Source organism: Trachurus trachurus, assembly GCF_905171665.1.
Source record: "Trachurus trachurus genome assembly, chromosome: 1".
NCBI classification, from domain to species: domain Eukaryota; kingdom Metazoa; phylum Chordata; class Actinopteri; order Carangiformes; family Carangidae; genus Trachurus; species Trachurus trachurus.
Window position 1 is genome coordinate 245,290 of NC_139891.1, and position 24,518 is coordinate 269,807.

The window sequence follows — 24,518 nt, forward strand, 5'->3', positions numbered from 1 at the left end:
GTTATAGGCTAAACATTTTTCTTATAACGGCAGCGCACACTTCAATAAAGGAACGAGTGACGACAGTGCGCTCCAGTAGGTCTATGTATCCGAGTAGGTGAAATGGTACTTGGATGCCGCCCAAGCCGAATATTGGCTACAGCCCTAGAGCATACTACACAAAAATGTCAAATTAGTCCTCTGAAGTTCTGTGAATACTGCAACAGCTCCAGCGCTGTGGTTCAGGTGTGAGACAGAGAAATCGGCTGTGGTCCAGTTTTCACTTCAGCCTTTCCGTCTTATTACCTGTCTCTCCCTCAGTTTGTATTTACGTTGTCAGTAATCCACTTCTCTGTTTCCCTCTGGCTGATCCAGCTGCATGGGCTCCTCCTCCTCCTCCTTCTCCATCTCTTAAAGCAGTCAGTTGAAATGGTAGTAATCTGTTCCTTCCTTCAGCTGCAGAGAGTTAAGGTTCTTCTCCAAAACACCCTCTGTCATGTCCTACAAATGAAAACACATCAGAGTTAACAGCAGAAACAGAAAACATAGTGGAGGGCACAAATCTCCACGAAACAAACAACACAAGAAGTGTGATCGTATACCTATTACTGGCTCAACTTGCTCGTTTTTCCTTCTTGTCCCCTGCTGTGTAGTTTGAACTGCACTGAACTAATGCCAAAGGTTGTACACAGGCTAAACAGATTCAGACTGACCCACAGTTAATTAGGTTTAACCTTGGCCTATTAGAAAAGTTCAGTTGAATTCATTTGTTGATTATATGGTTATTTGACATCTGGATCGAAAACTTGTGTGATTGAGTCCAGCTGTGTGTGTGTGTATGTGTGGAGACAGAGAGCGAAGGAGAGCATGACTGAGTCCAGGTCTCTTTGTCCTCTGACTCTGATTACGTCTCCCAGTTTCCATAATTGCGCAATTAGCAGCCCCTGTAGGTGGGGTCACTCTGGTTTTGATGTCTGAATCTGGCTGTGTGATAAATAGGCAATTAGTGATTTCCCTGAACAGCTGTATGTGTGTGTGTATGTGTGTAAAAAAGGAATAAAAAGATGATATCTATTTCTTAGGAAAATGCTGTGAAATAACTACAAGTAAAGCCAAGACTTTTTAAAAAATACAAATATAATCCTAAACATCACAGAACAGTGGCAAACACATCACTCGCCATGTGATCAAAAATCAGTCGGCTATTCCTGACCGCCTCTCCTCTGTGTGTGTGTGTGTGTGGGAGAGAGAGAGAGAGTTATGTCCTGTGCCAGGCACACGCCCCAGATTATTATGTCATTAACTTAGATTACAGACCTGAGGGACGGACGATCAGAAACAGCAAACATACAACACACAAACACACTTTCTCCTTACCAGTTTAACACAGATGATGAAGGGGGCGGAGGCGTCTTTGTAGTGCAGAATTGGGATTTTTGGCTTAGGTATTTCCTGGCAAGGATATGAACCAGAGGAGAGTCATACAAACCATTTATCACTGTTACAGCTTCATAGAAATTCACTGGAATAAAGAGACTGGGTCATGGGTCCCTGGTTTGATGACCTTGCATCACTGCATAACTGGAACATTTCATCAAAATAAACATGTTACTCGGCTTGGTATCAGCGGGGGTTGACCTTACCTCGGTTTCCTCGTAAGTGTAAAAGCCTTTCCTAATTTTGTTCTCGTCCACGTCACAGAAAGCTTTGACCTGATAAAGGAAACGAATGGTGAAACACACAAACACACACACACTCTAACATAACAAGAATTCTCCCTCCAGTTCTATCCACAGAGGATATATTTAGGTTATTCTCTCACATGTGGAGGTAACATACCTTCTTCTGATTGGATGGGCTCAGGCAGCGGTACAGCTTTCGACCCTGTTTCCCAGCGTTCCAGATGGTGAAGCTCTCCCATTGGCTAAGTACCCTCTCCTGCAGGAAGTCCACTCGCAGCTTCCAAATGGTTTCCCTGACAAAAGTTGAGGAGATGATCCGATGAAATAGCGTAAGTACACAGCACAATGACAGGAACAACTGGAACAACTATAGCAAATTGAATCAACTTTGGGTTTCTTTCAGATGAAACGGTCTACTGGTTTTTCAGGTTAACTGTCAGTTTTACCTCCAACAGAGGTTTAAATATTTAACTGTGGGTTTATTTACAATTGTCTGACTCATTGTGTTTTGTTCTTGTTGGACTTAATGTTAAAGGGATATGCCAACATTTTTTTTGTCTTGCCTCACTCCCGAGTCCATGACCAGCAGATAGACACCATCCTTTCGACTGTGCGTGCAGTAACAAGGGAGATACGGGCAGAGCTGGTGCACCGCTAATTAGCTTAGCTCAAACGCTGGAAGTGTATGGGTAGTGTTAGCCTGCCTCCACCTAAAGTCATCAGAGAAACTCTTTAGCAACTCTAAATGGAAACCGGTGGGCCGATCTTCGTCTCAGAGCTGACAAACCTCTCCGGTAAGGCATCTTGAGCGGTCAAATGCCGGTAACGGGACCAGATCGGTCAAAACGGAGGGTTCAAGCAAAGACGGTTTATTTTGGTTCAAGCTAGCTACATGGAGGGTAGGTTAGCTTCCTTTTTCAAAGTAAAAGCACAAATTCTATCGTCATGGTTTTCTGCATGTAAAGGGCAACGGGTGTTTTATTTTGTGAAAGTAACCAGAAGTGCGTTGGTCACAACGGCTAGCTTGAGTAGCGCCAAATTCGTCCAAACAAAATTGTAAACAGCTGGTATTTAGACAAATTAACGACACACTGCTGATCTAAACGGCTACTTTCTCAACTAAAAATTTTTGAAATGTCGATAAAGTGATATATTTACAGAGTTTAGAGCTAAAATGAAATCAGCTTCTGACTAAAATGAAATCAGCTTCGGCTCGGGTAGGATGCAGGCTAACCATTTGAGAATGCCCCACAGATGTTCAGTAGGGTTTAGGTCTGGAAACATGCTTGGAAAGTCCATCACCTTTACCCTCAGTGTCTTTAGCAAGGCAATGGTCGTCTTCCAGCGTTTGAGCTAAGCTAATTAGCGAAAGGATGGTGTCTATCTGCTGGTCATGGACTCGGGAGTGAGGCAAGACACGAAAAAAAAAAAAAAATTGGCGTACCCCTTTAATTAAGTCACCATGTTCCCAGATGCCAGCAAATTGCAAAATTGTCATCATATTATAACTTATAATAATTTCCCAAACTACAAACATAAGACCCAAGTTTACTGGAATCACACCAAAATTTGTTTTCTAAAAGTATTAATTGCGTTCATTAAAAAAAAACAATGATATTTCAATGGCAATTAAGTGCAGTCTGAAAAAAACATGCTTGTTTTTTCCCATTGCCTGCACCTTGACTAATGTGCACAGCTGTGCAGGGACCTCTTTCCCTCACACTCTCTCTCACACACACACACACAGTTAGTTTGACTGAATCTGATGATCTCCTGATATTTTCACACACACCAGTCTTTAGAGATTCTACTACTGATGCTAAAAATAAAACTAGTCCAGTGAGCAGCAGAAAAATTCCTAATAAAGAGCATGGTAAGGGTGTATCTTGATGCTTTTCCTCACGTTCTTAACCCCTACCTCCTCCCTCTCTCTCTCTCTCACACACACACACACACACACACACACACACACACACACACACACACACACACACACACACACACACACACACACACACACACACACACACACACACACACACACACACACACACACACACACACACACACACACACACACACACACACACACGTTTGCACTGTTGCTGAGTAATTATGCATACGGTCACAGGAGGAACTCCACGCTCATCTCCTGATGTTAGCATCTGAGTGTGGGCCTCATATGACAAATAAACCCAAACCCACCACCACCATCGTGCGGGTGGTCCGCACTGCACTTCCTATACATTCTCTACAGATTGTACAACATGGCAGAGATTTACTATAAACTCTATCTGCTTGCACACACGGAAGTCTTCATCTCCTTAATACCCTGCAGATCAAAAGCCAAACACTTTCACAGATTCTGGTATAGATTCACATAAGGGGCGGGGGCACAAACATATACACACATCATGCAGGCACACCCACCTCTATAAACACATCCTCTCCATGTGAGGAACCCTTTGTCTCAGTTACTCTTTTACATGTTTCCCTTCACATACAGGGAATCTATACTCACTGGTCAGTTTATTAGGAGCACCTAGCTAAAACTGATGCAGCCTGATACAGTTATCCTACATTAGAGCCTCAAGTCATCAACTACACGGCCATTTTGGTGGCTGCGGTTTGAGGCACTGTTAAATAGTTGACAGTTGTCTAAGTAGGCCGCAGCCTATAGGCATATGCTGTGTTTAAGACAAGTAAAATGAACTCTGAACTGTGAAAAATGAATTGAACGGCATCGGAAATTACAGGTTGGAAATGGGGGAATCATCTCAGCTGCTTTCCAACTTGACATCAGTGACAAAAACAAAACATGGCGGTCCTCATTGTTACAATGGTAAGAATGGAAATTGTAACAAAAGTTTTCATGCATCTTCAGGTGCTTCAAGAATAAGCAATAAATTGCTGCTACATATATTTTTTGTGTTCAGCAATCAGCCAAAATAAAAATGCCAAACTTGTTTCGGGCATCCATGTTTTTTCTCCTCTGAGTTAACTCGTAGCGTGAACGCTATGATAGCGAAAGTTAGGAATTTCCAAGTTGGAGTTCCGACTTCCCAGTTACTTCCGAGTTGCTGAAAGGACTGCAGCGGCCTGGGTTTGAATCCGACTCCTGGCCCTTTGCTGCATGTCACCCCCCTCTCTCACCCCTGATTTCCTCTCTCTATCTCTCTCTCTCTCTCTCTCTCTCTCTCTCTCACACTTTCCTATCATAATAAAAGCATTAAAAAAGAAAAAAAGAGGGTTGGTTAAAGGGATAGTTCACCCAAAATTCAAATTTCACTCATTATCTACTCACCCTCATGTCGACTAAGAGCTGTGAAAATCCCTTCTCTGAGTTACGGGGGGGTCCGCACAGCAGTATTTGTCCATATAATGGTTGTCAATGGATACCAACTTTCTTCGTCCAAAAAGACACACCAAAAAACATCAAAATACCTCCATACTGCTCGTCTGTAATGTCCCTCTTGTATTGAAGCCCCGACATGAGAAATTGTTCCGCCGGTCAGTGCAAATCACGTGAGATTTGCACGAACACAGGAAGAGCAGTGAACCGAGACACTGGGAGCTTCCGCTACAAACAAGCTTAAAATATAGACTTATTTAATTTTTTTCGGAACAATTTCTCATGTCGGGGCTTCAATACAAGACGGACATTACAGACGAGCAGTATGGAGGTATTTGGATGTTTTTTGGTGTGTCTTTTTGGACGAAGAAAGGTGGACTCTGAAAATTCTCACAGCTCTTAGTTGACATGAGGGTGAGTAGATAATGAGTGAAATTTGAATTTTGGGTGAACTATCCCTTTAAGTAACAGAAACACAGCATTGCTGTGTGAGACTGCATTAGTTTCAGCAAGGTGTTCAGCAAGGTACAGTTGTGTATAGCTACATTAGTGTGTGTGTGAGTGTGTGGGTGGGAGAGAGAGAGAGACAGAAAGAAGATGATGGCTTAATGTAACTAAGGAGAGGAAGTAGGTAGGCTGTGATGGGAGGGGGTGACAAGAAGTGGGGGAGAGTGGAAAGTAGGCAAGGCGAGCTTGAAATAGGCGTCCAAAAATAGACAGATGATAGATGAAGACAGAGGAGGATGATCGGTGACGGATTGCGTCAACACATGCAGATATACGAGCAGTGGACAGATGTAGAGGAGGAAGGAAGGAAGGAAGGAAGGAAGGAGGAAAGGAAGGAGGGATAACAGGAAAGAGGGGATAAAAGGGAGGGAGGGAGGTATGTGTGTGCTGTGTGTAGAGGTTTTGGTCTTGTGGTGCATTTTACATTCTGATGTAGAAACACACACCTGCAGACGCAACTTGACCTCGCCGAAGCACAAGGCAATGGCAGGAATGTCAGCACAACACACACACACACACACACGCACGGTTTCCCTCTGAGAGATACCGAACCCTGAGAAGAACACATGGTGAAATTCCTGATTGACGCTGGGAAAGTAAATGAAATTCCAAAAACATATTCTGAAATTTTCAAGATTATGAAAACATGTGTCTATGTGTGTGCGTGTGCATAATTGTGGGAGAGAGTGTGTGGAGCCCTGAGAAGATGTGGGATGGCAGCGGGGGCAGCTGTGAGTAGGTGGATGAGCAACACCGCATCCAAATATGTGTGCATTCATGGAAGTGCACACTGTGACTGACTCTGTAACGGAGTGTGTGGCGGCGTTCTCATGGTAACGGTAGATCAGCAGGCACTCGTTGACCCTGGACAGACCCCCTCCCCGACGCAGACTCTGGTAGAAGAAGATCAGGTCCTCTGGGACTCCCTGGAGAGAAGGAAGCAGAGTGTGAAATGATTGTTAGAGATGATCGATGTTCAGCGACAGTGGCTCTGTCAGAATGCGTAGAAGCACAGTCATAAAGGAAATCTGAGGGAATCCTAAATTGTATTTTTTTTTTAAATGAGGATTTTAGTCGTCATCAGTTATCCACAAGTTTCCAAACGTCACTATGGTCAAAACCGGAAGCCGTTTTTTTCATTTCCGGTGGAATTGTATGTTTATGTTTCCATGGTTTTCAGTCGTTGTCATAGTTGCGGTAAACCCATGGATCTACTGTATTAACACTGGCTTTTAAAGGGATAGTATAATTTTTTTTAAAAAGTGGGGTTGTATGATCTACAAATAGCCCTTAAGTACTTTAATTGCAGTAGAAGACTCTCTGCACTCCTCCCGTTAGCAACACCAGCCCATAGCCCTGCCCAGAGATTTACAACATACAGTGTTGTGAACAGACCCAAAGAAACAGCCTATTTTTGTGGCCTAAAAGAGGTTTTACGTGAAAAAAAAATACACAGTTCCATTGTTCACTATAATATAATTTTTTCCAGCCCTTCAAAGTGCAGGAAAAACACAGTTTTTATTTGGACCTAACCAACTCACGTATCCCTCCGCCCAGGGTTAGCGGCCGCCGATCAGCAGTTGGTTTGGTCCAAATAAAAACTGCGTTTTTCCTGCACTTTGAAGGGCTGGAAAAAATTATATTATAGCGAACAATGGAACTGTGTATTTTTTTTTCACGTAAAACCTCTTTTAGGCCACAAAAATAGGCTGTTTCTTTGGGTCTATTCACAAAAATGTATGTTGTAAATCTCTGGGCAGGGCTATGGGCTGGCGTTGCTAACGGGAGGAGTGCAGAGAGTCTTCTACTGCAATTAAAGTACTTAGGGGCTATTTGTAGATCATACAACCCCACTTTAAAAAAATGCTACTATCCCTTTAACACCGATGTCAATTTGTGTGATATCCATTGTTAAAAGCTGGTGTGATGATCCATGCCTTTTACAGATTTTCATTGAAAAAAAAAAAAAAATCCATGCATTTACCGCGACTACCGAAACCATGGAAACGTAAACATAAAATTCCACCGGAAGAGCAAAAAAAACGGCAAAAACGACTTACGTTTTTGCCGTTTGGAAAAATCTGGATTAGATAAGATAGGATAGGAATTTATTTATTTATTTAAAACAGGGACAATGCACAAAAACATGAATCTTGTGAGACAAGAGAAGATGCATTGAGCCAGGTTGTAGCAACAATTTGCTAATTTCCACCTGTAGTCCCTGGGCAAGTAGGAACAGATAAGGAGATAACAATTAAGATTGTTGTAATATGACAGATAATTAATTTCAGTTCAGCTTGTTTGAGCATCTTAGATGTGAAGATTTACTGCTTTTCTTCACGAGTGTGCCACATCCTTATTCCTCTGCTTTTCTTTTGACAGCAAATGAAATCTCTTTGGATTTTGGGTTGTAGGTTGTTTTTTTAAACATTTTATTGAAATAACAATTATTCAAAGTGTTAGTTGCAGCGCTAGATCAAAATGACTGTACAATCTAAATCGAGAATGATTTATCGGCCAACGTTATTTTCACGTGACACAGAAACCGTGATGGCAGTTTCCAAGAGCAGTGCACTTAATGTTTAAAGCACTGATTAATCAAAGTATGTTGATTTAAAGGAAGTACTCCACTGACTTCACACTTCAAATTCTGTTTACCGCTCTTAGGGAGTAACGGTTAGTAACTGCTGCTGCCTACAAGTGTGGAAATGGAAAATAAATCTGAAATGTCAGTTGATGAGTTGCATTGTGGGAAATGTATAGGTATATGGACTGATATCGATACTTCAACTGCTCACCATGAGTCATGTTATGGGTGCTCCACGCTAAATTACCATAACTTTTACAGTTGTTGTTATTTTCCTGTTGCTATTTATTCAGTGTGTCTAAACAGCTGGCTGTGTAGGTAGAAAGACAATGTGCCAACACTCAGACATGCCTGCCAGGCACTCATTGGTCAACTGTTCCTCTAACTGGTGGGAAACAGCTGTTAGCGGGCCCAGCAGGAGATCTATTTGAACAACTGAACAAATCTGAAGTGTGGGCACTAAGTCAGAACATTGAGCGTTGAACGTGGAGTCCGTCTGAGGCCGCCGGGCTGATGCCTGGACTCAGGAGCACAGAGAAGAAAACAAACATGGAGTACGAAGGCCACTGAAGATGTGTCGGTGTGATGTCTAACCTTGCCTCCCTCGTCAAATAGTCCGACCGTCTGGAACCACTTCCTTGAGCAGAACCATGTCGGCATGACAACGGTGGGTCCATGAGATGTGTACACCTAAGACATAAATAAAAAGAGTTTGAACAATAAGACAAAAGTCTGTATGGATCTAAACTAGAATTGACTAGAAACATCATTTATTATACTGACACTTGTGAACGTACAATCTCTAAAGGTACATTTTGTGAAACTTTGTCAAATCCTTATAAAAAAACTACTAATTTACAGAGATGCTTACTTGAAGAAGCTGGTTTATATTTAAACAACAATATTTTTGTACATCTTGCTCAATCTGAAACAAGGTTTGTGTGTGGATGGGGAAGAACCAGAAATAAGAGATAATCTGATCCAACAAATACAGATGGATGACAAATTGAGGGAAACACCAAAATGAATGTCTCACACGTCCTTTAACCCACCATAACTTTATGAAACAGTGTCAACGCTGCCTCTAATCATCGTCCATGGTGTGTAAGATTTAGTGACTGTGAGACACAAAAGTCCAGTCAGAAAATGGTAATCATATTCTGACTGTGGGTTGAGAGGCTTTAAATAAACAGAAGACAAGGAGAGGATGAGTAAAAGCACTGTAACCGAGTAAAAGTCTGTTGTTGGTATGAGGATTGCATTGAGGAACGGAAAAACCTGCAGCACCGGCCTGAAATAAGCTTGTAGAAGTGAGAGAGCAAGAGAAACTACAGCATGACCAGTGCACCAGAAAAAACAGAACTAAGTGTAGAAGTAAGTGTGTTATTAATATATACAGTATCTCACAAAAGTGAGTACACCCCAAAGTGTCAATTTTTTGGTTGCATATCTGAACGTATTCTTGATGTTGCATTCACGTGAAATGGGGCAGACGTCAGACAGACAACAGACGCTGCATGTAACAGGATAAACAAGCATCTATGTAAACAAGTGGTCCTCCAGCACGAGGCAAAACAATACAGGCCTGACAATATGTTGTCATGGTGATGTGGTATTGTTTACCTGACCCACGTTTTACCGTCTTTCTCTGGTGGAGTAAAATGACATCCGGTTGGTTTGCCGACGGCCGTCTGCCTGACTGCACCTGAATGCAACACCAGTGCCTCCGTCCTTCCTCACACTACACAGTGGTGACAGTTTTAACAGGCCGAGCCCACAGCTCCGCTGAGTTTCTATGGTTACCTACGGTCACGCTGCCACTGAATGTAAAAAATGGCGATGCAACATGGCCGCCTCGGTTCAGTGCGCCCCCCCTTATGTATTTGTAACGACTTGTAACAACTCATTCTAAGGTACCAGAAAGCTTTCATTTGTATGTGGGTGTGATTCCACTTCAGTGAAATACGTATTTATGAAAGCAATATTTGATTTTTGCTAATAAAAAGCCAAATAAGTTACAGACTGGAGCTTTAACTGTCTTGGACATGAAGTTCACTAGAGCTTCACAGGTTGCCACTGGAAACCTCTTCCACTCCTCCATGATGACATCACAGAGCTGGTGGAGGTTAGACACCTTGCGCTCCTCCACCTTCCATTTGAGAATGCCCCACAGATGTTCAGTAGGGTTTAGGTCTGGAGACATGTTGGAGAGTCCATCACCTTTACCCTCAGTGTCTTTAGCAAGGCAGTGGTCGTCTTCCAGCGTTTGAGCTAAGCTAATGAGCGGTGCGCCAGCTCTGCCCGTATCTCCCTTGTTACTGCACGCACAGTCGAAAGGATGGTGTCTATCTGCTGGTCATGGACTCGGGAGTGAGGCAAGACATGAAAAAAAAAGTTGGCATATCCCTTTAAAAATAAACAAAACTTCATGTTGTGGTTACAGATCATGCAGTAAGGTTTAGGGGTTATACATGCATCATATCAGCCAAACCAGACCTGCATCTGGCTAATGGTTTGGGGGAAATTTCCCAACTGGCTTCTAGGAACAAACAGTTAAAGGCAGAAGGACTGTTCATTTCTAACCCTGCAAACAAAACAGGCTAGAGTGCAGCAGCCACGTGTGCTGTCTCACAGAAGTGTGCGCTTCCTGAGGTGTGCAGGGGAAGGATACACACACTTCCATCCCCACACACATGATCTTTATCTGATACGTTTGTTTTGGCCTCTGCTTCTCTCTCTGACCACAACCACCAGCACCGCACTTCGGCCTCTAGAACCTTCTTTTCTTTACAGATGGAGCCCTCAACCGATCCCTTCCACAGTTCCCCATCTCCCTCTCTTTGTGTGTGTGTGTGTGTGTAGCAACCGTAGTGTTTTTGCACTTCTTCATACCACTACGTCACTGTGTTTCACATGCTGGTGTGTACATGTGCATGTGTGTTTGGATGCGTGTGCAAAACTGTTCTTGGATCGAAGTAGAATACTACCGCATAACTGAAATGCATCGCAGATGAAGAAAATTGTCCAAAAAACATCTGGATTCAGCCAGTCAAACAGCTGGACAGAATCTAGTAATGTGGTAGTGTGGGTGTGTATGTGTGTGTGTGTGTGTGTGTGTGTATGTGTGTGTGTGTGTGTCCACCTACGTACATCTCCTCTCCATTCCGTTGCAATATTGCAACATGTTGCAGATGTAAACTGTGGCCAAAAGCATGAATAAGTGGAATAAGAATGAGTTCTGGGAAAACAGTGGACAGAGGGAGAGGGAGAGAGAGAGAGAGAGAGAGAGAGAGAGAGAGAGAGAGAGAGAGAGAGAGAGAGAGAGAGAGTGGTGTGGATGTGATTAGTCAGTGGGGTAGGGAAGGTTTTGGATAACCATATCTAATGCCCCACAGATGAACCCACAGGGTCCAGCTCTGGATCAGGTTAAACAAGCACCACCCTGAGTTAATCTCTGGTTTAACTCAGTTAGATTCTGTCTCTTTGCCTAGAAGTTGAAAGTAAAGACAGATAAAGTGAAAGAGGAGAGAAGAGCAAAGGAGCTGGTTTTAAGCCTGCAGATTCAATGTATGATCTCATTCTCTTGCTCCATGAAACTTAATATCATATAAATATCCTGGAATGTCTGCTAAAGAGTTATGCAGACTTTGTGTGTGTGTGTGTGTGTGTGTGTGTGCGTGCATGCGCTACAGAGAGTGAGTCCAGGTTGTCTTGTATCCTTGGTGACAGTGTGTTTTTGTTCAGGCAGCAACAGTAGACTTCTATCTCTACAAAAATAGAAATAGTGCCAGACGTTTCACTTTTACATCAGTGCCTCTCTTATCAGTTAGTGATTAATGGGACTATTTAATGTAGTTGGAGGGAGAAGTATTCTTTTTTAAAGTGGTATATGAAAGTTTTCACTCATTCACACGGCCACTTTATATGTAGGGTTTTCTTTTGGTCAACGTCATCCATTGGTGAAGTGTAAAAAATGTAATAATGTGGTAACACTACTCCGATAACACTATTATATATAGGGACAATGTTATTACTTTGGCTGGCTTGCACTGGGTCTCGTTACCATGGTTTCTGTCATTTGGGATTGACAGTGACACTCATCATCAAGAATCATAAGATATGACATTGTCAAGCCAATCACAGCTTGATATCTTCCATCATGACTAATGTCTAGGTGAACAGGTGATCGGTGAAGTGCCTGGGACTGACTTCACCTTTTTCCATGAAATCATGGTCACATGTGCAAAAACATTTGCAAAGGAGCAGAGGAGGAGGTTACATCCACAAGTATTAAAGGTTCACTGATCTTAAACGATAATAGTTGTTTTTTACAATCTGGACCTTATTTCTAGCTTAAAATACGATCATTTACTGACCCAGATAACTTTGGTGTCATTACAAGTCGTTCTGACGAAATTAGATCCAGCCGAGATAATGTATAATGTATATCCGTATAATGCGAGAACACGGGGCAGCGCAGTGCAGCCTCTAAATAACACATTATCTGCTGTGAAACTCTACAATATTTTGTTATGATTTTGGCTAGTGCTATTCCCCTCTGAGTCCGGGGTTAGCTGTTATCAACATCCGCGGTCTGTAGGTTGACCTACTGACCTCTGACCTGGACCTTGTTGCTACCGCTAATGCTACGGTTCGTTTCTGCGTGTTTCGCACTTGTCAGAACAAAATGAGCAGCTGGATGAAGTTCAGCTTCCACAGGCTTCCTCTCCACAACCTGGACTCACTAAAGCTCTGGCTAGTTGAGATAAAAATGGACCAGAATGCCGAAGTGGAATGATTATTATCAGAATGAGCCGGGCAGTGGTCGGAGATGACATCATCCAGGTCAGAGGTCAGTAGGTCAACCTACAGACCCCGGATGTTGATAACAGCTAACCGCGGACTCAGAGGGGAATAGCACTAGCCTATCAGAACTAAATATTGGTGAAATGAACCAGTTTCGCGGCAGATAATGTGTTATTTAGAGGCTGCATCCCGCTGCCCTGTGTACTCGCATTATACGGATATACGCGGCTCTCGGCTGGATCTAATTTCATCAGAACGACTTGTAATGACACCAAAGTTGTCCGGGTGAGGAAATGATCGTATTTTAAGCTAGAAATAAGGTCCAGATTGTAAAAAACATTAATTATCCTTTAAGAACATCACATGCTCTGTACTCTAATAGGCCAAAGCATGGAGGCTGATCTCAACAATGCAACTGAACCAACTGTTGTCTGATGTGCAGAACTAAGTTACAAGGGTGCAACTTGTATGTTCTTCTCATTATTAAAGTATTGGCAACTTTGTCACTTTTGGCAAACCAAACCTAGGAAAATGTTAGTGATTGGGAACACCCTCCAAAACATTTATCTCATATCATATCTATGTTAGTAGTTACACCCATGCTTGTCTTGCTGTGACATGTCACTGTGCTTGGGGAGAAAAAGCAACACCAAGTCATCGTGACCCACACTAGTTTTATTCCTGGCTCTCCATGTTGCTCGTCCACCGGACTTGTTTTGAAGTGAAAGAGAGGGGAGAGGTGCTTGATAACATCAAAGAGAAATCTATTCATTTTATTATTGGCCACAGACAGAAACTCTGCTCCACCTGCCCCCCAGGGACATCATGTTTTTCTGTTGTGGGACATAAAACATCTTTTAATTTAATCCAGTTAAATGATTTGTTTAATTACAGTAATCATGCTCATGTCTTTCTGGAACAACTCTGCCAGCACTCAGGCTAGAAGAATAAGCTTTATACAAGCATCACAAATCTATATGTGTAGTAAAGGGTCAGTTGAGAAAAAGTTGGTTTAACTTTTCTCTCTGAAAAATGATCCTTTCCTGTACCAGTAGTTTCCACTATGGGCTGCTCCCAACAGACAGCTGGCAGTGTGGCCTGCTTCCTCTGGTGGGACAGTCATGGGCAGAGAGGTCAGGAGTGACGCTGCACCCTCTGTGCAAACCGCTGTCACGTTTCATGGAAACTGAGGCTGGCAGGTACACATCCTGTTGTCTGTCTGACCCGGCGGCTGCCTGGCACATGACCTCCCACACATGCACACAGACAGACATGCATATTCACACACACACATCCAGACTCACATGCTGTTCTCCTGTTGCGGGTGTTTACCTGTGTGATGAGCTGATCCTGGGTGATTGTGTTGATCCAGCGCGTGTAACGCTCTGTAGATCCCTCTGGAAGCCTCTCCACTCTGCAGCCTATCAGCTGTCATACAAACACATGCACACGGTTCTGAGCATTAAAGGTATAATATGTAGGAATCCCCCCCATCTAGCGGTGCGGTTGCATATCGGAACAAATTCTTGATGTTGCATTCACATGAAATCGGGCAGACGTCAGACAGACAACAGACGCTGCATGTAACAGGATAAACAACCTACTGTCACGCTGCCACTCAACGTAAAAAATGACGATGCAACATGGCCGCCTCGGTTCGGTGCGTCGCCCACTTATGTATTTGTAACGACTTGTAACAACTCATTCTAAGGTACCAGAAAGCTTTCACTTGTATGCAGGTTTGATTCCACTTCAGTGAAATACGGATTTATGAAAGACAGATTTGATTTTTGCTAATAAAAAGCCAAATAAGTTACATACTGGGGCTTTAAGAAACACTTTGCATTGGACAATGAAAACACAATTTGCAACTATTTTGTAAAAATTCTGCAACAGAACGTCAAACAGTTCAATTTAAATTCATCAAGAAAATTACGGGCAAACTAACTGATAATGGAAATAAATCTCAGCTGCAGCTGTTGTCATATATTTAAGCAATATATCACGACAGGCCGGAAAAAAAACGGAATGGTGAAATCCGGCGATCTGATTGGTTGTTAACCGTGGTTTAATGAGCATATACCACAGCTAATATTCTAAAGCCTTATCACAGTGTAGGCTATCACTCCGCGTCAGGCACGTGTGCCTGGTAGTATGAATGGAAGTTGTTGTCATGTATCCATGACAACGGGGCTGTTGCAGTCCATAGCAAAAGACAGTGTCTTTACGATGTTAAAAAATGGACCAAAGTAGTTGAATTCACATGTTTAAGGTGAACTTTCACCTCCGGGGAGGGTTAACAATGGTAGAGGGGACTGAGCAGTGACTTTCACCTGAAAAAAAGCGGAGGAAAAGACGAGATGCAGAGCTACTTGGAGCTAACGTCTGGAGAGGTGGGACTATTTTTTTCACAGTGAGGCTATTTTATTGAATAATATGTATTTCTGGTTGAATAAAACTACATGAAATTGATTGTGTATGAAGCCGGTGCATATTCTCATTTGTCCAGGTCATGCATATCTAAATTTAAATGTACCTTTTTGCATTTACAAACAAGAACCCTACAAAGAAAGAGCAGAATGAGAAGCCAAGAGGGGTTAACATGGAGAAAAGAGATGCATTATGTGACTGAAAACAAATCATGTCTTTATCTGCAACCATAAAATATTACAGCTGTAACAGAAGGGGGCAGGTTGTTTGTGCAGGGCAGCAAGTCTGCTGTCTCCATGCTGTCTCCCTCACTTCCCTCACACACATAACCTTTGACCTCTGACCTGGCAGGCCTCAGAAAGCATCAACACCGGATACTCACACCGCTCAGCGTGCCAACTGCATGGAAGCACACACACACATACCACGACCACAAACACCCAACACGAATATATATATATTTTTTTTGAAGGGAGGGACTGGTCAGATGTCCAGAGACAGGGAGAGAAAGAGACGGAGGAGCACAACAGAGAGGGACGGAAGTGAGTAAGCAAATGCTTGAGGGAGAACTTACAGAGTTTGGGTGGAGGAGAGACGCCTCGTGCTGCAGACGAACTCTCTGAGGCAACATAACGTCATCCTGAGAGAACAAAACATATCAATCAAAACACGTAGCGCATATCAACAGTTAATATGCAATCAAACTGTAATCATTGCAGTTTCAGTTTTCCTTTGCCTTAGTTTACTTATCGTATCCACATTTACCTTCTTGTTACAGCTAAACCACAAATGAAATAAGGTAAGTGAGTAAAAAAGAGTTAAAAATGAAAGGGCAAAGGAATTAGTTACAAAATAGAAAAAATGAGACACAAAATTCAAAAGAAATATCGCAGTGGAAAGACCTTTTCACACCATCCAATGTCAGTAAACCTTTCTTGGAAGGAAGAATGTTGAATATACAGAAAAAAAAGAGCATTTCAATGAAAGGATAAAGATAGAAGTTTAAATTTAAGCTTTTGGTGAAAAAAGAGGATATGAACAGTGTTGGGCAGTGGAACAGAGAAAGCAAGAGAGCAAATAGAAGAAGTTGAGTCAGAACAGAAGTGAAGAGAGGTCAGTTTAGATGTTGTGGCCTTTGACATTTGCTCAGTCTTCAGATGAACAAATGCAAAGCACCGTGCCAAAGACAGAGCTTCAACTCATACACACACACACCTACACATATGAAACTCTGCGCTCAGGTCATTAGTCATGTGCTCTGACAGCTCTGTCAAACAGTCACCGAGCCACCGAGGTCTCAGTGTGTATACGTATGGCCTGTATATTTGGACAAACCAACATGGTCTAATTATTTTTGACTTGCTACTGTATGTGTTATGAAAGATGTCTGAGCAATGACATAAAACATGCACTGTTTGAAACACACACACACGTACTCACCGCATCCTGAAAGCACAAGAACTTTCCACAGCTCTGAGATATTGCTTTATTCTTTGCATATCCCACTGAAAGACAAGGGGAACAGCCTATGTTTATATGTATGTGTGTTTAGCCACATGCTACACTCAACCATTAATCATGTGACAACAGAAGAAATGCTTCACTGCCATTTAAAAAAATAAGGTCAAACCAAAGACATGCAACAATGCCGGTCACATACATGATGACAGATAGTCTGTTATAGTGATGGTCATGCTCTGTTTCCAACACAATCTTACTTCACATGTGACTGATCTAACAGTCTGCTAGTGTGTTTTCAATCAGGGTAGTTGTCATTGTCATTTTTCCCCTCACATACACAGTACACATGGTCACTGCCTGAGATTTAGAGGAATAAAAAAAGTAAACACACCAACAGCAAATGTTAAAGGGATAGTTCAACATTTTGGCCCATTGCCATAATTGCTATAGTCATAGCAGTAGGTTCGTTATCTTTAATAGGCTCTATGCCGAGGGTCACATGACCAAACCGGAAACCGGGTAACTCCACTTCCGCTTAGATTCTGACAAGCACAACGCGCGGTAAAAACAAATCAAACAGACCACAGCCAGCTACTTCTACGCGTTCTTTTGCTACAGGTAGTTATAACGTTATAGTCTCTTTTATGTTGTATGTAATGTATAATGTTTTTTATCGCTTTTATGTTTTATGTTTGAAAAATGTCGAGTAAAGACAGGGAAAAGAAGGTGAAGTGCTAGCAACCACAGCTTTTGCTGTGTTCCTGAATGCCCTATGTGGACCAAAGAAAGAAGTGGATTCACAATATTAAAAGAAAAAACTTAATAATAAAAAAGAGCACCACCGTCTGCAGCCGGCACTTCCTTCAGACCGACGTCATACAAGGAGGTTACAAGTTGTATATTAAATGTTTTTTTTTATGTTAACAATGGACATTGTTGAATAAACTTCATATTTCATTCCTTTGTGTAATCTTTTTTTCAAACTGGTAATTGCAAAGTATACAGAAATATAGAGAAGGCATTTTTTAGAGCTTTTAACCTTTTTACCATGTCCACAAGATGTTTTTTACATTATAGGCTACATTACATATGAAGAAAATAAGCGGTGGAAGTCTTAATGTTTATTTCCATGTTGGAATAGCAGTGAACCGATGACAGGCTCATAAAAACAGATTAACTCAGCCAGTAATCAATCGTGAGAATTTGCAGGGAACAAGTAGTCTATAACCTGGCAGTACAGACAGCGAGAGTTAGCATTAGCACAACTATTAACATTAAGCTTGTCCATTTTCGTGGTAGGAGCTTTAGATATGATTCGATGGACGTCGGACACGCTCAGATTGGGTAATTCCTGCAGGCATCGTGAATAAAAAAGTTGTTGTGCCATCCTGGGAAGAGCAACAACAAAATCGTGGAAAAATGAAGTGGGTTTGATTCGTTTTTACAGCGCGTTGTGCTTGTCAGAATCTCAGCGGAAGTGGAGTTACCCGTTTTCCGATTTGGTCATGTGACCCTCGGCATAGAGCCTATTGCTATTTTTAGAACGGCGGAGCAGAGCCGCAAGCTGCTCAGAGCTACACTGCGGAGGCTCATGGGATTTCATGGTTTCCCTCATCAAACTCATCAAATACACAATCCAACAACTCCAAAACGCTCTGGTGGACAAGTTGTGACCTGCACATTCACCACGCTATGAGATAATAATGTAACGTTACCACGACAGAATTGTTTTCGAGGTAAATTCATGCGAAACCGCTGATGCGTGTTGCCTTCAGGGACAGTTTTTCAGCAAGCAGACTCTGTATTTACCACTAAAACGACTCTGTCTGGTAACGTTGTGTTATTATCTCATAGCGTGGTGAATGTGCAGCTCACAACTTGTCCACCAGAGTGTTGTGGAGTTGTTGGATTGTGTATTTGATGAGTTTGATGAGGGAAACCAAGAAATCCCATTAGCCTCCGTATAGCGTAGCTCTGAGCAGCTCACGGCTCTGCTCCACCGTTCTAAAAATAGCTTGCACCGACAATTAAAGGTAACGAACCTACTGCTATGACTATAGGGGTTATGGCAATGGGCTAATTTGCCAAAATGTTGAACTATCCCTTTAAGGTGGCATGAACAGAGAAGTGATTCTACCGAGTGTGACTCAGTGACTCACACTATGGTAGAGTGTTGTTAATTACATATACCAAGCCATAGCAACAAAGGCTTTTTAACTGTTCACAGAGAGAGAGTGCCTTGGCTATTTCTTCTTTTTCTATAGACAATTCACTATTGACAATTGGGTGTTCATCACAGCTCCACAGCGAAAACACATTTAACAACTTAAGTTACCAAGTGACGTGTACCATTACTATCATTATGATCATGTTTCCGTAAATATAACAATATGTCAATATGTTTACAGCTTTCTTTTTTTACAGCTTAACAAAGACAAAACAGAAATACTCAACTTTGGTGCACAAGCTCAAAATTGCAACACATCTCAAATCCCTATCCCTGGACAGTAAAACTGAAGCAAGAAATCTGGTATAATCATTGACAGCAATCTTAATTTCAAAAGTCATATCAACTACATCACAAGATCAAAATTTTACCATCTGGAAAATATTTCCAAATTAAATTAAATCCCCCTCCCGTGACCCTTTTTGGTTGTTTTAAAGGCCCCATGGCATGAAAAATGTGATTTGGGTTATTTTTTGGTGCTTGGGGAGGTCTGTGGGCCACATATATACTGCCCCATGCATCAAACTGGTCATAAACGGAGAAACACACACCGCCCATTTGTAGGAACATTCTCTTTAAGACGAGCAGATAGCACTTCCTCCTTTCTGTGATGTCACACACAAGGTAACTCCGCCCACTGTGACCAGTTTTTTTTTTTCCAATTTTTATGAATGCAGCTTAGGTTTCAGTTACTTGCCTGTGATTGGCCCGGCCACATGCCACTCAAAAACAGTCAGCCAATCAGAGGAGAGGTTCTCATTCTCTCTTCTGATTGGCCAAATGACCTGTGCCTGCTAGAGCTCCAGAAAGAGGCAACAGAAAGGGGCAGTATAAACGATATTAAGCAGATCACAGGTACTCAAAACCAATGATGCATCTTGTTAGGGATATCAGCAGGTAAATAAACCCAGAGAAAAGTGCACAGCATGGGGCCTTTGAAACATTCTCTGTGGTCTTTAAATTGTGATTATGAAGTTTTTAGCTGCACGCATTCTCACTGGTACAAAAAAATCTCAACACATCACGCCTATTCTCAAATCACTGCACCGGCGGTGGTTACCCATTAAAACAAGAATTGATTTCAAAATTCTGCTCCTGGTTTATAAAGCTTTACATGCTTTACATTGCACCTCAGTATATAACCGACATGCTCATCAACTACACTCCACCAAGAACCCTTAGATCTACAAGTAATTGCAATCTAGTCATCCCTAGTAGTAACACTAGGCAAGGGGAGGCAGCCTTTTCCATCTATGCCCCACGCATCTGGAACAAGCTGCCCGAGATAGTAAAACATCAGTGACCACATTCAAAAACAAGTTAAAAACTTTCCTCTTCACAACTGCATTTGATTAAATTGTGTGTGTGTGTGTGCGTGTGTATACCAATGTGTCCTCTGAGCATGTATGTAGACGTGTATGCGATACTGTTTTTTTTTTGCTTTGTTTTGTCTTTGCACTTTTCTAATTGTTTGCACTATTATTGCACTGTACTATAATTGCTTAACTATTGTAAAGCGCATTGAGTTTGCCCTGTGCATGAAATGCGCCGCTTTATAAATAAAATTGAACTGAATTGAATTGAATGTCTGCTTGACCTGTCCAACGTCTCTGTGTTGCATCCTAATGGGCGGTGCTGTAGTGCAGATGAGTTCAGAATGATGCAGTTACACATGTATGTTTTTGCTTTCATTCAACCTGTGCGGCTTTACACACACACATGTACTGACCTCCTCTTGGTTGGGCAGAGTTGTGGCTGGAGGTCACCACTGAGATGCCTCTCTCCTCCAGTCTCTCCCTCCAACCCTCCACCACTTCCCTGGAGTCGTCCTGAGGGACAAACACAGAGACACACACACACACACACACACACTAAGCTTTAACTGCAGTCTGATAATCCTATAAGTGGTTTACATGGTGTTTACTCTCGTGAAACTGCACACACGCTAAACGCACCGTGCTTGCATCGTCATACACCGACAGCTCCATGGACCCGCTGAAGTCCTGCTGCAGTACGGCCTGCAGGCAGTCATCCAGCCAGCAGGATGCGTTGTACACTGGCATGATGATACTCTGAGGATAAACACAAACATGCAGGATCAAATACACACTCAAAGTTATGCTTGGTTTAACCAGATCCAAACCAATTATCACAACTAGAGTTTACTTAAAGCAGAAGTAAGTGATCCGGTGGTTTTGTCTAACTTCTTGTCAGCAGATGGAGTTAGCAGTCCCCGCCCTCGTCCCTACGTCACCACATTCACGCGCATCCCTTGGCTGCACACACGGAGAGGACCGCCCCTTCATGCCGTTCTCTCTCCTCATTGGATAAAGGTTGTAGGATACAAGGAAAGTTTTCTCCTGGGCTTACAGCAGAGCAGAGTGACTGACAGACCCGTGTTTCACACCATACACTCTATAGAAGTGATTGCTGTCGGAAGATAGAACTATTTAAGACTTATATTAAAGCAGAAGTGAGTGATATATTTGTGTTAATATAAGTCTTAAATAGTTATATCTTCCGACAGCAATCACTTACATAGAGTGTTTGGACTGAAACACGGGTCTGTCAGTCCCTCTGCTCTGCTCTGAGCCGAAGAGAAAACATTTATCGTATCCTACAGTTTTTATCCAATGAGGAGAGAGAACGGCATGCAGGGCTGTGTGTGCAGCCAAGGAACGCCGTGAATGTGGTGACGTAGCGACGAGGACTGTTATGGTGCGTTCAAGGAAACTCGTATTTTTCCGACCGTGAAGTACGAGTTCACCGGTCGGAAGTTACGAGTGGCCGTTATAGTGACTTTCACCGGTAAAACAGGTCGGAAAAACACGAGTGGGTTGCCTGGAACGCTACAAAGTCGTAAGTTGTGACTTGAAGCTGTAATTTACGATTTCAAAAGCCTGCCTGGAACGCAGCATTAGCGAAAACGACCGGTGTTATGCCGAGAAGTGCCTGCTTGCCGAGATCTGCATGCACAACAAATGTGGACCTGGATCATTCATTCATTACGGGGACGGGGATGCAGTATTCGGCACAGCAGTTTTTGGACCTGCCGAGATTTGCATCCCCTGGCTGTTTTAGCCAAATACACTTGCTACATGTATGAAATGCATGTTCGTATATAAACACCTAAACCGTATTGTGCGTAACCCCAGCAGAGCAGGCACTTCTCGGCATGTGTTGAAAAGTGCCTGCTTGCCGAGATCTGCATGTCGCTCGTGAAATGCCAGGGGATGCAAATCTCGGCAGGTCCAATAAACTGCTGTGCCGAAAACTGCATCCCCGTCCCCGTAATGAATGATCCAGTTCCACGTTTGTTGTGCGGCATGCAGATCTCGGCAAGCAGGCACTTCTCGGCATGTTTTGAAAAGTGCCTGCTTGCCGAGATCTGCATGTCGCTCGTGAAATGCCAGGGGATGCAAATCTCGGCAGGTCCAATAAACTGCTGTGCCGAATACTGCATCCCCGTCCCCGTAATGAATGATCCAGTTCCACGTTTGTTGTGCGGCATGCAGATCTCGGCAAGCAGGCACTTCTCGGCATGTTGAAAAGTGCCTGCTTGCCGAGATCTGCATGTCGCTCGTGAAATGCCAGGGGATGCAAATCTCGGCAGGTCCAATAAACTGCTGTGCCGAAAACTGCATCCCCGTCCCCGTAATGAATGATCCAGTTCCACGTTTGTTGTGCGGCATGCAGATCTCGGCAAGCAGGCATTTCTCGGCATAACACAGGATCACTCACTTCTGCTTTAACACAAATATTCCGCTTACTTCTGCTTTAAATCATCAAATTTCATGGTGTAATCAACCAGTGTAGTGTTGGTTTACGTACCTACATAATAGACCCACTGAGGTCACTCAGCCCAATGACCAATGCCTCTTATCGACCCGCCCCCTCTGCAGTGTCTTCTCATGTGTTATCGTGGGAGTCCGTGTGTCCATCACTCACCACGTCCACTGTGTTCCTCTCCTCCTCCTCCTCCTCCTCCTCCTGCTGCTGCTGCTGCTGCTCTCCTCTCGGTGTCTCTGCTCCATCTCCCGCCGTACGGAGCTTCTTTTTCGGTGGGTTCATGTCGGTCTCCGCCAGCCCGCTGCTCATGTGGGCTACCAGACAGCTTTATTAACTAGAGTCTCGCGGGTATGAAGAAATAACACAGTAAAGTAACTTAGCCTAACGTTACTGTGCGGGCAGTGACGACAGAGTAAACCACGCCGGGCGCTCACGTGAATCAAAATGTCAGAAAACACTGCCGTTGTAACGTTTATCTATATAAAATGCATCAGTACCAACAAAGGACGTGACTTGAGACGTGTTCTGCACATTTTAGTGACGGCTGAAGTCGCAATTTCAGCTAAACGTGGAGCCCAGACGTGCAGAGAGGGTAACGGCTTCAAAACTTCCGCAAACACTGAACTCTAGGCGCTCATTGGCTCCTCCAAAACAAGAACAGGCACCGGATTGGCTGGAGTGAATTGTCAGTCATGAGTGACTCTGACGTCACTGGTAGCTTCTTCTCGACCTTCCTTTTTGTAAGGAGGGTGGTGAGCAGCGTAGAGGTGCACTACCGCCACCCACTATGATGGAGTTAAATAGCCTAAACAAACCATAGAAAGCTTTTAGCCTTGGGGTTCTGCTTTCACAAACACACTTTACTTTTCTCCCTGTCTCTGAATTTAATTAACGTCCGTCAGTGCTCATGATTCATGTTTTCATCATAAATTAATTGCACAGGATCTTGGAAACTTTTCATTAGGGGCTCCCCACCCCAACACCTCCTCATTGGATGGAGTTTGCTCTGCTGTTATCAAGATGATTCAGCTGTCCTCCCATGATGACATGATAACATGGTTGTTAATAATTATTATTAAGGTCAAAAAATGAGCCCTGGAAAAAAAAAAGCCTTTAAAAGTACCCGTGTAAATGTATTTTATTATGTATTATAGAAATAAACTTCTTTCACCCTGGTCAAATCTATGTAAAACAGAGTTAAAGAATAAAACAACTACAGCTTATGAAACACTTTATTGTTGCTTAAACTAAGTGACCCGATTAGGACAGTATTACATTATCCTTGGTTTATTCAGGGGGGCAGTTGCAGTCTGATGAGAGTCAGCTCAGCTCATATCACTTATGTTATGTTTATAGTATTTTTTATTTAATTTGAACTAAATCTCGGATTACTCAGGCTTTTAAAGGAACTCATTCACTGAGGTAAACAGCTCTCTCTTTTCTCTCCGTCCTTGTTTTGTTTGGTCAGACTCAGCCCTGGCATGCAGCAGTGCAGCCCTCTGTCTCTGCAGCTTTCCTGTAGCACTCAATAAGAACCAGATCAGCATGTTATTTCATGTTAACGTTGGCAGCCACAGCACGGGAGGTTTGTCTTGGTGTGAGGGGACAGAAAAACAGGATGGAATGATATTTTTTTTATTAGCTTGTTTTCATTTCCAAAGGTAATCGAATCATGTGAGAGAGATAGTGAGTGTGTGT

General features: G+C 42.8%; 2 protein-coding genes across 2 annotated transcripts in view; one reads left to right on the forward strand and one right to left on the reverse strand.

The window, feature by feature from the left end:
* Positions 1-24,518, forward strand: part of LOC310992379 (GTPase IMAP family member 9-like) — a 113,775-nt gene that overhangs the window by 24,179 nt on the left and 65,078 nt on the right. The gene's annotated exons all lie outside the window — the stretch shown is intronic.
* On the reverse strand, positions 60-23,386 carry b3gntl1 (UDP-GlcNAc:betaGal beta-1,3-N-acetylglucosaminyltransferase-like 1). Its single transcript, XM_083977006.1, has 12 exons — positions 22,989-23,386; positions 20,987-21,103; positions 20,761-20,860; positions 16,784-16,848; positions 15,918-15,983; positions 14,246-14,341; positions 8,702-8,797; positions 6,322-6,446; positions 1,819-1,954; positions 1,623-1,691; positions 1,357-1,431; positions 60-480 (listed from the first exon to the last, which is right to left on the reverse strand). The coding sequence occupies exons 1-12, from the start codon at positions 23,127-23,129 to the stop codon at positions 400-402; spliced, it is 1,167 nt and encodes a 388-aa protein (XP_083833132.1). The 5' UTR covers positions 23,130-23,386; the 3' UTR covers positions 60-399.

Coding starts and splice junctions, on each gene's coding strand:
- b3gntl1 (XM_083977006.1), bottom strand. CDS start 23,129: ATGAGCAGCGGGCTGGCGGAGACCGACATGAACCCACCGAAAAAGAAG. Junction 14,342..15,917: donor CTCTCCTCCACCCAAACTCT/GTAAGTTCTCCC, acceptor TTTGTATGACAG/CTGATAGGCTGCAGAGTGGA. Junction 1,432..1,622: donor ACACTTACGAGGAAACCGAG/GTAAGGTCAACC, acceptor TATCCTTGCCAG/GAAATACCTAAGCCAAAAAT.